The sequence below is a fragment of the Primulina tabacum genome, chromosome 5 (genome assembly GCF_025594145.1).
Source record: "Primulina tabacum isolate GXHZ01 chromosome 5, ASM2559414v2, whole genome shotgun sequence".
Lineage (NCBI taxonomy): Eukaryota > Viridiplantae > Streptophyta > Magnoliopsida > Lamiales > Gesneriaceae > Primulina > Primulina tabacum.
The window spans coordinates 15,949,837-15,962,654 of record NC_134554.1 but is presented as its reverse complement, the minus strand read 5'-3'; the positions used below and the strand labels follow the sequence as shown (position 1 = coordinate 15,962,654).

The 12,818-nt window shown below is 38.1% G+C and overlaps 1 protein-coding gene across 4 annotated transcripts; it reads left to right on the top strand.

Moving 5' to 3' along the window:
- The first annotated feature begins 7,273 nt into the window (after positions 1–7,273).
- LOC142547051 (putative E3 ubiquitin-protein ligase ARI2) lies at positions 7,274–12,512 on the top strand. 4 transcript variants are annotated; one of them, XM_075655118.1, is made up of 7 exons: positions 7,275–7,661; positions 8,212–8,243; positions 8,597–8,873; positions 9,087–9,567; positions 10,567–11,115; positions 11,186–11,349; positions 11,705–12,512. In XM_075655118.1, the coding sequence occupies exons 1-7, from the start codon at positions 7,529–7,531 to the stop codon at positions 11,815–11,817; spliced, it is 1,749 nt and encodes a 582-aa protein (XP_075511233.1). In that variant the 5' UTR covers positions 7,275–7,528; the 3' UTR covers positions 11,818–12,512. The 4 variants fall into 4 exon arrangements, with proteins under 4 accessions (XP_075511235.1, XP_075511233.1, XP_075511236.1 ...); XM_075655120.1 differs by lacking the exon at positions 11,705–12,512 and having other exon boundaries at positions 7,274–7,661; positions 10,567–11,059; positions 11,186–11,325; XM_075655121.1 differs by lacking the exon at positions 7,275–7,661 and having other exon boundaries at positions 7,668–8,243; positions 9,079–9,567.
- Positions 12,513–12,818: the final 306 nt, after the last annotated feature.

The window sequence follows — 12,818 nt, the reverse complement described above, 5'->3', positions numbered from 1 at the left end:
TGCTAGGACACATCTCGGATGATAACTTTAAGTTAACAGGAAGAGGGGTCGAAATTGGCTTACTATCTTGCATGTTGAAGCGTTGCAAGACTTTCTTCAAATAATTTCTCTGTGAAAGCCAAATCTTTCTGTTACTTCTATCTCGGTGAAATTGCATCCCTAGAATCTTGTTTGATGGTCTCAAGTCCTTCATATCAAATTCCCTAGCCAACTGTGCCTTCAATCCTTGGACATGATCTTTGTTGGGGCCTGCTACCAACATGTCGTCCATATACAACAGCAAAATGATATAATCATCACCAGATCTCTTGAAATATGTACAAGGGTCTGCACTCAGTCTGTTGTATTCAAGGCTCATGATATAGGAATCAAATCTCTTGTACCAACACCTCGGCGCCTGTTTGAGACCGTACAGAGATTTTTTTCAACATGCAAACCAAGTTCTCTTTGCCTATTTCCGCAAAACCTTCTGGTTGGAACATATAGATTTCTTCTTCAAGATCTCCATGAAGAAATGCCGTTTTCACATCTAGCTGTTCTAGATGTAGGTCAAACATCGCACACAATGCCAACACTACTCTGACTGTTGTAAGCCGAACCAAAGGAGAAAATATCTCATTGAAGTCAATGCCTTCTTTCTGAGCATACCATTTTACCACCAACCTAGCACGATACCGCTCCACTTGGTTATTGCCATCACGCTTGATCTTATAGACCCATCTGTTTCCAATGGCTTTCCTCCCTGGTGGTAGTGTAACAAGATCCCAAGTTTTATTCCTTTCTAATGCCTCCAACTCTTCTTGCATTGCTATCATCCACAAAGATACATTCGAGCTTTGAGTAGCCTCGTGGAAACTCGATGGCTCACCATCCTCTGATAATAGACAATATGCAATGTTACTTTCAGTGACATAATCTGAAAGCCAACCTGGTGGTCTTCTGTCTCGAGTTGAGTGCCTCACATTAGAAACCTCAGACTCAACATGTTCTTGTTCTTCGTGCTCTGGTACTGCTTCACAAGAAACTTGACCTTTGTCCGTCTTATTTTCCACCTGAAAAATAGCAGTTTCTGAATTCGGTGTGCCTTTGTCTCCATTTACTTTATCTTCATCGAAGATAACATCCCTTCTGATGACAAGCTTGTGAACAGTAGGATCCCACAAGCGAAACCCCTTTACTCCATCAGCATAACCCAAGAAGATACATTTTCTGGATTTTGAATCCAACATCGATCTTTCTTGCTCATTGTACAGAACGTACACAAGACTTCCAAATGTATGCAAATGAGAATAATCTGTCTTTTGATGCCCTCATGTTGACAAAATGCATCAAACTCGTCACTGATATATTCTCCTCCATTGTCAGTCCTCAGACACTTGATTTTCTTTTCAGAATCAAGTTCAACCTGCGCTTTGAAATCTTTGAAGACTTGGAAAACATCTGATTTCTTCTTGATTGGATACACCCAACATCTCCTAAATAAATCATCAATGAACGAGACAAAGTATCTCGCTCTTCCTAGTGATACAACCGGTGCTTGCCAAACATCCGAATGAATCAGCTCCAATATACTTTTGCTTCTGGCATTAGAAGTGTCAAACTTTAATCTGTGTTGTTTACTGGTAACACAGTGCTCACAAAAGGGTAGTGACACTTTTGTAAGTCCCGGCAGCAGCTTCCGTTCTAAGAAAATTTTCAAACCCCGTTCTGACATATGCCCGAGCTTTCTATGCCATAACATTGTTAATTATTCTCCTGAACCAATTGATGCAATAGATAGTTCCGTCTCTTTGTGTGTTTTCCCCAAAAGTACATACAGATTTGCAGCAACCTTTTTTCCTTCATAACTACAAGCGTACCTTTCACAATTTTCATGATCCCGTTCTCGACACGAGTTTTGCACCCGATGTCATCCAATTGCCCCAAGGATAAAAGATTTTTTGTCAGTCCTTTCACATGTTGTACCTCCTGTATGGTGCGAATGGTGCCATCAAACATTTTAATTTTGACAGTACCGACCTCAGTGATTTCCAATGCATGATCATTTCCCATGAATACAGATCCTCCTGAAACTGGTTCCTAATGATCAAACCATTCTCTCCGAGACGTCATGTGCCACGTCGCTCCAGAATCCATATTCCATGTGTCACAAAATTTATGCCTGCCTTCTGCAACTGTTGCTGCTTCGCTGAATAATATTTCACCACTGGCTGAAGTACTGGCCACATTTCCTTGAGAACTTTTATCGATACTCGTACACTCTTTCTTGAAGTGCCCTTTACCGCCACATTTAAAGCAGTAAATATTTTTCTTCTTACTTCTTGACTTTGATCTACCTTGTCTTTGACTCCCACTGGAGTCACGGTCCATAAATCTTCCTCTTATCATCGGCAAAGCCTCTGCCTGCTTCAAAATTACCAACCTGTCTTCCTTATTCTTGCGCATGCTTTCTTCTCCGAGAACCGCGGTTAAGATATCGTCGAATCTTAGAAAGCCCATAAGAATATTGTTGGTAATGTTGATGATAAGTTGATCATATGAATCTAGTAGACTTTGAAGTAGAAGCTCCGCACGTTCATTTTCCCCTATTTTATGCCCCATAGAAGTGAGTTGGGCAAATAGAGTATTTAGTGTGTTGATATGGTCGGTCATCGATGAGGATTCCGCCATCCGAAGAGTATAAATGTGAGGCCTGGGGCCGAAGAGGGCGGGGGGTGATCGCCGGTGCCATGAGATTGCACTGACAATGAGCGGCTCCTGGCAGGCTTCTAGGTGGAGGGAACATGAATGAACCGATCCCATACCGGAATGAGAGTGATTCCGAGACTGTTCAATGTAATGGACTGTACAGTTGAAGAGGGCTTAAAAGATTTAATATGTACTACTCATATCATGAAGGTGCATCTTCTTTTCGGTAGCTCGTCACATAAGAACTCTAAAGTTAAGCGTGCTTGACTTGGGGCAATTTTGGGATGGGTGACCCCCTGGGAAGGTTCCTAGGGTGCGTGTGAGTGAGGACATAAGCACGCTGGAAAGACTCGTCTTGATACAGTGAGGACAGTCGTCAAATCTGGGGGGGCGTTACAAGTGATATCAGAGCCGACCTCTCTTAGTACGGTGTGGTTCGAGGACGAACCAAGCGGAAGCTGGTGGGCATGTGAGGCCCGGGGCCGAAGAGGGCGGGGGGTGATCGCCGGTGCCATGAGGTTGCACGGACAATGAGCGGCTCCTGGCAGGCTTCTAGGTGGAGGGAACATGAATAAACCGATCCCACACCGGAATGAGAGGGATTCCGAGACTGTTCAATGTAATGGACTGTACAGTTGAAGAGGGCTTAAAAGATTTGATATGTACTACTCATATCATGAAGGTGCATCTTCTTTTCGGTAGCTCGTCACATAAGAACTCTAAAGTTAAGCATGCTTGACTTGGGGCAATTTTGGGATGGGTGACCCCCTGGGAAGTTTCTTAGGGTGCGTGTAAGTGAGGACATAAACACGCTGGAAAGACTCGTCTTGATACAAATGAGGACAGTCATCGAATTTGGGACGTTACAATAAAGTCTTCTCTTTAGGAAAATCATGTTGTGTAGCGACTTGACCTCGTACATCTTTGTCAGAGTATCCCAGATAACTTTGGCTGTTTTTATCTCATAGATACTTGACAAAACTTCGTCTGCTATAGCCAAATGTAAATTGGCAACAACATTATCATTCATCTCGTTCCATTTTCCATCATCTATAATCTCCACCGGTCTATCTCCAATAACTGCCAGACAATTCTCCTTTCTTAAAACTGCTTGTATCTTTATTTTTCATAGCATAAAATTGCTTCCATTGAACTTTGCTATCTCGTACCTTCCCGCCATTATGTCTACAACAATTTTAGTAGACTGGAAAAAATAATCCCGCCTTAAATAAAAAATCTCAAAAAATCTTTTCTGATGTGGAAGATCAGTCTAGGCTGCAACCACAGAGCATACTCAGAATTTTAAGAAATTTTAAACCTAGGCTATGATACCACTTGTTGGTCCCACGTGCGGAATTTGAGATAATAAAACCCGAAAATAAAGAATAAACTGGACACCGAGATTTACGTGGAAAACCTCTAAAAATTATTAGGGTAAAAACCACGGGCAAGATGAAAAGAATTCCACTATAATATTTTGTGGTGTACAACTCACTCACTGTGTTTCCAAATAGAACACTCTCTCTTAATACAGGAGAACAAATACCTCACAAATATTATAGAACTAATAGGATGAGTGAAAACTCGAATAAGGGATGATTTCAGAATGAAGGGGAGAGCTCTATTTATAGAGCCTCTTGTCCGTGTGAAGACGCGTTTTATATAAAACGCGTCTTCCATCTTCCCACGAAATTTCCGCCAGTGAAAATTTCTTTCTGCCCACATTTAATACACGTTTTGACTGGCCCCATTTTGAAAAACTCTTGCCGACATATATGGACTTGCTTGTTCTAGTAAGATTGATGTCTATACATCAATTGAGAATATCATTTATAGTTTTTTGGTCTTTAGTCCAGCTATAGATAGGCTTGAACTTGTGGTGTGTGACCTGGAGAAACGAGATCAGACCAGCCAGCACTTGGAAATTCTTCGACCTTTATATGTTGTATCGTGCTATCGAAAAGGAGATTTCTGATATAATCGGAGTTGGATCTCGTTTTTCTCGTGTCCAAAACGCAGCGAAAGTTTTAAAATTTTTATTTTATTTTGACAATCAAAATATATTTATTTTGGGCACTCGTATGGTTTATTATAATGAAACATACATAGAATGTTTAAAACTTTTACCATTGGTGAACAATTTTCACTTGAAACATACATAGGATGTTTAAAACTTTTACCCTTGGTGAACAATTTTCTCTTGGCTCCAACTACGCCGGTATAAGCGAACGTAGCTCTTGTTGTAAATCTCACGTACGTTTTTCAATCTCCTAATCCGGTCCACGACTGGATTACTTGTTCATCTTCTAACTTGCATTAGAAACTATAGAAAGATTTATCGTTGGATATTAAAAATCGAGAGGCGGCATAAATCAAATTTTCTTTGATGGAGGCCGAAATTTTTAAGAGAAAAAAAGAGCAATTTTCGAAAAACACAAAGAGAGTAGAGGCTAGGGTTTTTCAAAAATTGTGAATGAATTTTTTTTAACCCTAAGCCTAATACACACATGTATATATATAAGCTTAGGGCCCCATTAATTAAATTAAATACTTAATGGTCTTAATCAATTAATTATTCTAGTCCAACTAGTTTAATTAATTAATTAATCTTTTAAAGTTCAATTAAGAACCTTAATAATATGTATGTTGGTCTTGTACTCCTACAAGCCCATTATACATATACCCATTACATTTAATTTAAATCCCTTATAAATTCAATATTTTAATTTAATATTTAAATTATGAATTCAACCTCTTGAATTTATCACCTCCAAAATTTAATATTTAATAAACTCAACTTTTGAGTTTAATAAATTAAATCATCAAATTTTATAAATTCAACTCATTGAATTTATTATCTCCAAATTTCATAAATTCAACTTCTTGAATTTACTATCTCATAAATTCAACTCCTTGAATTTATTTTCTCAAAATTTAATTATCATAAATTCAACTTTTTGAATTTAATTTATCATAATTTAAATTCAACTCCTTGGATTTATTCTCTCCACGGGAACATATGATCCAGTGCTTGTGTGACCCTCTCAATGGTTTAGGGATACAGCTAGCCGTGGGTTCACAACTCCTTGTGATTCAAGACATAATCCTTTATTCTGATTAACCCATCGAATCATGATAAGAGCGTCTAGTAGCATCGTCCCATGATTCCCTATGTATCACTGATATTGCCTGCAAGAACCAGTTGGTTATGATTAACGTACAGTACGGTCCCTTCATCTCATATATCCCGATCGAATATGCAACCATTGGTTCATCGAGTGTTGCATATTAATTCAATAACTATGTGATACATATAAATAGTGGCATCGCATGTACTATTGGAGAACTCTTTCTCTAACGTACATCTCATACTCTGGCCAGATATTCCACGCACTATTATTTAATCAGATCACATAGGATATCCACACCCGTAGGTGAGCGGTGAATCCCCCGACCACAATACACTGACTCCTACATGTGTCGTAACTGTACCCAATCTCGCCACATGATGACTCTCTTGGAGCCGGTAAACGAGTCAAAGCACAGCCCTAGCATATAGAGCCTCAGTGTTGTCCCGGGTCGTAAGGACTAAAGGTGTACTATCATAACCATGGACTTATCCTCTCGATGAATGATAACCACTTGGAAAGTCGGAGGGAGGATTGTTCGGTATAATCATCATATGACTACGTATCTGCATGTTTGGACATCTCTATGCCCTTATCAAGAAACGCGGTACACAACATCACAGATGCTAGTCTCGAGCTCAAGCGACCTATATCCATGTTTTAGGCGGCTGAATCGACTAGGAACGAATTCAGATTATACAGTGTTTACAAATGAGTTTTAACATCGAATTACGATTCATTTATATTAAAGTATAATAAAAGACTTTATCTATGCTGATTGCATGAGTATACATATAAAGTAAAATAAGACCATAAAAAGTTAAATTATATTAAAATAAAGATTGTTTATTACAATTGAGTCAATAAATTCCCTAGCCAAACGTTGACTTGCAGGACATCTATTCTAACAACCAGACCATACCGAATTGACTTTCGGGCAACCAAAAATTTGATTGATGGAGGTAAGAAAATTTATGGTTTAGGCTTGTGATTCTAATTCACTTTAACATAATTGGATTGTGTGTTACACTTTCTGATTGCATGAAATATTCTCATTTTCTCAGTTTTCTCGTACTATTCAAATTAATCATAATATAATATTAAAAATTAAACATTTTCAATTTTTTTTGCAAGTTTTGTTCGGATATAAATAAAATATTTTAAATTTATATATTACTTATAATATTTGAGTAGGAGAGAAAAGAGTCTAGTCTCCATTTTTTGAAGTCTCAAAATATTTTTCTTTCGTTTTTTAGCCTTTATTTTTATTCATGAAAAATTAAATTATGTAAAAAAAAAAACTAAAAAAATTCTTTAAAATAATTTATTTATTTAAAATTTTTTAAAATTCTTATTAACTCAAATACACTAGGTCACTTTCTTAAAAACAATTCCCAAAAAAAAAAAACGACTAACACACGAAACATATATAAACGCAAATGACGCTTTTCAAGCGGAATTAGGACGACTTTTCGTATTCATTTCGCAGAAGTGAGGCAGTCGCACTCCCCATTCTCAATAAACCCTCTCCCCCCATCATCGGGAATTTCTCCGGCCATTTCGATCGGTTCCGTCGTCATCGACCGATTTCCGGAGCCGATATTAGTCGTCAAATAAACGACGATCAATATTGGCATCCGATTCTTTTGTCGATTGATGTACTTGATTTTAATACAGTTGCATAGAGAGGTATTCGGTGTTGGGTTAATGAGATGGAGGATTCTGTGAGTGGCAGCGAAGAGGATTATTGCTACTCCACCGATTGCGAGGCGGAATCGTCGGACGGGATTGAGAATGAAGACTCCGATGCTCATTGTGCTCCATCAAAAGCTTCGTCTTGCAAGGAACGTATTTAGATTTTTTTTTAAAAAAATTGTTTGTGAGTACTGTAATGTGACTAAGGTTTCTTCCTTTTTTTGGCTTCTGTAAGTTTTCAAGTTGGATTAGTCTGGAGCTCGCGCGGTTGTATACTTGTATCAGCTTCTAGTTCAATTGTTTTGCTTTGTTAAGAATGTCAATTATTTTCATTGGAAGGTAGAAAGACGGAGTACTTTTTTTCGTAATCAGAGTGAAGGCTGCACTTTTTCTTCTTGATGTTATTCTGTGTTATTATTTTTTAATGAGGGAATCTGAGTGTTCTTCTTTTCTTGGAAAATTGGGTCTTTGTTTATTTATCCTTGACGTGCAGTCCTGCTGAATCGTCTTGACGTGGTTTTGTCTATCATTTAACGGAGATGAAACTCCATTCTTATTTCTGGTGGTGCTTTTTCACGTTTCAGCCCTGCAGTGTCCTCTTACTTCAATGAAAAGTCGATTTCCGGTTGTGGAATGAGTTTTATCTTGTTGGTATAATGGTTGCGAGGTGTTTACTGATTTTTGTTGTGCTTTTGGCAGGTGATCACGAAAGAGTCTCTCTTGGCCGCACAGGTATACTGTTTATTTCTTTTCTGTTGTGTGCACACTGGGTATGCTTTGTAACTTTTTAACTTTCTGCATGACAATTTTTTTACTAAACAGTTTCTTTACTCAGTTATTCAATTACACCGTAAAACCTGTCATGCCCCTAAGTATATTAACGTAGGTGAAATTTTTACTGATGTTAAAATGCAAACCCAAAATGTAATTTGTCTGTTTAAGAGTTAGATAAGCGACTTATCAAATGTAGGATGGAGATGCGCTCAGTGTGGTTTCTTAATCCTGTAAGGTCAAATTAGAAGAACAAATTGGTGGAGTATATGTCATGATGACCTGGAGAATGAGGTTGTTTTTCATCCATGCAGAGGGAAGATTTGCAAAGAGTAGTGGACTTGATATCACTAAGAGAACAGCATGCCAGAACTCTTCTCATTCATCATCGTTGGGATGTTGAGAAACTGATTGCAGTGTATGTTGAAAAGGGAAAAGCTTTCTTGTTTTCTGAAGCAGGTGTCGCTGCAGACAAATTTGCTGACCTTGATCCACTTGAGCCTTCCTCAGTGAAGTGCAATATATGTATGGATGATGTCCCTGCACAAGAGGTAACCGCAATGGAATGCGGACACTGCTTTTGTGACAATTGTAAGCACATTTCCTTTTATTGGTTGTGTTCAAAGGCTGACTGTATTGTATAATTGCCATCCTGTAATAGTTCCTGCTATTCCTCAATACTGTGTTGTAGTTAGTTTTGTCCTTTTCAGTGCATCGTTTTCCATCTTTTCAGTTTCCAGATTTATATGTGCTCAGAATAGTAAATTGTTGAAATATCTAGTATTTTATATTAAAGTTTTTCAGGTTGGACGGAGCATTTTGTTGTGAAAATAAATGAGGGGCAGAGCAAACGGATCAAGTGTATGGCCCATAAATGCAATGCTATCTGTGATGAAGCGATTGTCAGGAAATTAGTTGGCATCAAAAACCCTGATTTGGCTGAGAAATTCGAGAGATTTCTCCTTGAGTCGTATATTGAAGACAATAAAATGGTTAAATGGTGTCCCAGCATACCACATTGTGGGAATGCAATACGGGTAGAAAATGATGAATTTTGTGAGGTTGAATGTTCTTGTGGTTCACAATTCTGTTTCAGTTGCTTGTCAGAAGCACATTCCCCTTGCTCGTGCTTGATGTGGGAACTATGGACAAAGAAATGCCGAGATGAATCTGAGACAGTTAATTGGATTGCTGTACATACCAAGCCATGTCCTAAGTGTCATAAACTTGTTGAGAAGAATGGTGGATGTAATTTAGTTAGTTGCATATGCGGGCAAGCATTTTGGTAAGAGTTTTTGCTAGAGTTCGTTCCTCATATATGCTACTTAATGTGTACTGACACAATAACACGTTAATAAAGGAACATTTTGTAGGAGTTTTTGCTAGAGTTCGTTCCTCATATATGCTACTTAATGTGTACTGACACAATAACAAGGCATGCTACTGAGAAATGTTCGTTTATTAACTTGGCTTTTGCCTCATATCATTAGACGGTCTCACCCCTCCTTTGTTTTGGGGGTATGTGCAGTGTGGCAATTAGATTCCATTCTTATTCCCCTCGTATTCATTTTCCCTTTTTTGTTTGGGAAGTTTAGGAAATCTCCTTGTTTTCCTTCTTTTCTTCTTTCTTTTAGCTTCTCTGGAGCAAATAGAAGAGCTGCACAACTAATTATGTCAGCACATCCCCCATGATGACTGATATCTCATTTTTGAATCCGGGCTTAGCGTCAAATTTGCTATTCTTGAGGGTCAATGAATGTGAAGCATGTTTTAAGCGGGATTTAACAAATTCCAAATTGTGGCTCATGGGATGATGCTTTCTGTTGTGTGTTATTGACTTCATTTGTAAACAAGATGTACGCCAATGTTTTGCATATATTAGGCTGGAAAGAGTTTTTTTGAGGTCTTATATTTCAATTAACACAAATTTTTTCAGGTAAGTTACGTATCAGACATTGTTGCCTAGTGTAAGAAGGATATGAGATTTCTAACATATTTTTGTGACACCATTGCCTTTGATTTACACATTTGTACCTTTATACTTATGACCACAATTTCAAACTCCATGACGATGGTTTTGCAGTTGGAGTACTGTCTTGGCAGCTATTCTTGCCTGTATGCACCTCAAAAACAGATGTTTTGAGTGCATAAGGTCTTACCCCCACCACCCACCCCCCCCACCCCCACCAAAAAAAAAAGTATGTAATTTTATGCGGGCTTGTTGGTTAGTCCTAGTGAATATGCTACCATTTCACATTTTAGTTTATTCTTGTGCTTTCTACAGTTGGCTGTGTGGTGGAGCTACAGGCCGAGAGCATTCATGGTCCCAGATTGCTAATCACAGCTGTGGCCGATACAAACAAGATGATGAGAAAAAGGCTGAGTATGGAATGCGAGATCTTTACAGATACATGCATTATCATAATCGCTATAAAGCTCATACGGACTCCTTTAAGCAGGAGTCTAGATTGAGTGAAATTATAATTGGGAAAATATCAAATTTGGAAGCAAAGGATTCCAAACTAAGAGATTTCAGCTGGGTCACAAATGGGCTTCACAGGCTCTTTCGATCAAGAAGGTCTCTTTCATATTCATATCCATTTGCATTCTACATGTTTGGTGATGACTTGTTTAAGGATGAAATGACCAATGAGGAAAAGGAAATTAAAAAGAATTTGTTTGAGGACCAGCAACAGCAGCTCGAGTCAAATGTTGAGAAACTATCGAAACTTCTTGAGGAGCGATTTGATGAGTATTCTGAGAAACGAGTTATGCATGTAAGGATGCAAATCATTAATCTTTCGGCAATTACTGATAACCTCTGCAAACAGATGTAAGAATCGAAGACTGCTGCCTAAATATCACAAGAACCAGTGAAGCTTACTCTCTCGCTTATGTTGCAGGTATGAATGTATCGAGAATGATTTGTTGGGTTCTCTTGAATTCACTATTCAGAGTATAGCTCCATACCGATCAAAAGGTATTGAGAAGGCTGAAGAGCTGATGGTTGTATCAAGTGCTCAAGCAGGTGGCTACAATAATCATAAAACCACGGATCACTTGGATGGTAAAAATGCTGGGAACTTGCTTGCATTTAATTCTGAGGAAAACTCTGGAAAGAATTTGTAGTATTATGTTTAGTGAGAGATCCTTACAGTAAATATTGTAATATGCCAAATCAATGTTCCCAAAATTAATTTTCATTTGAAAGACTATAAAAGAATTCACCCTTTTAGTGATGATCAAATACCACAAACAATGATTATATCTCTTTCACGTTGTTCTGCTATGACATTTCCCTGTAGCTTTCAACAAACCTATTCCCAATTGTTGTACTTTCCTGTTATGATTTTTAGTGAGTGTCCGCATAATTAATTGCAGCACTAGCTGTTGAGGGTGAACAATTTCCGTTCGTTTTGCAGGATACGTACTAGAAACAGGGCGAGCAACGGCGTCTGGACTTCACGCGAGAGATGAAAGCTGTTGCGGAAGCGGGCTAGGAAAGGAAGTTCTGGAGGCAGTGCGTTTGATCTAAACTTGCCTGCAGGGTTTCATGAAGGAAGTTGATTGCTAAAAGTGATTCTCTGTCCTAAGTTTAACATATTAGCCAATCAATTTGGGCTGAATGGATCTATTACATTTCTCAAGAAAACTTGATCGCAAATGGATAGGCGAGCTGATTTTTTTGGATCAAGAATCGGCAGTCTCTTATGGAATAAAATTCGCATCCAGATATCTTGAGCTTGTACCAAACTTGATGAATTTAGGCTCTCGTTTTGGGTTTGGGTGGTTTACTCTATGTTTACTGTTCATGGAAAGAAGGTTCTGATCCAGATCTTTCAGTTTTTTCTGTCCATTTTATCCATGGGTAGGTTTCTTCCCCTACACCCCTCGTAGGCACGCTCTGGGTTTGTTTTTATAGTTGGTCCTTTACAGATTTAATAGCTCAAGGATGTATAGTCCGTCAGTCTTACACAACTGGGGATCAAATTTTTTATATTAGGTGAAGTGTTTGTGTATCCAACGTGATGCTGGTATTAGTTGTGCTGTCAAGTATATAATATAAGCTTTCCCTCAACTTTCTTCTACCTTGTCTGAACTCACTTCCCTCTTACTCCAAGTCTTATTGTCGCACTGAATATTTGTAGTATTTGCAACTATTTAATTTGGATGGTTTGATGATGTATCCAAATTACACTTTTTTTTAGATACATGACTGAAATTATTGATGATTACTGTACCAACCAATTTTTCATTTTTAAATTATTTACTTGTTTTATAATATACAATGCGAGTCTTCCTACATTGGCATGAAAAGGTTGGAAACCAAATGAAACAGAAAATTTTTCTCGGAATATGAAAGAAAGAAGATCCAAAGAAGCAACATAAAAAACACCGGAAAAGGGTCGCATTCAATTCGAAGAATGGCGACAACGAAAGCGAATCATCTCAAGAAATCATAAAAGGGGATTTGATTATTGATAGCTTTCTTTGAGTTCGTTTGGTTCATGATTATTCTGACTGAGGGAAAATTAG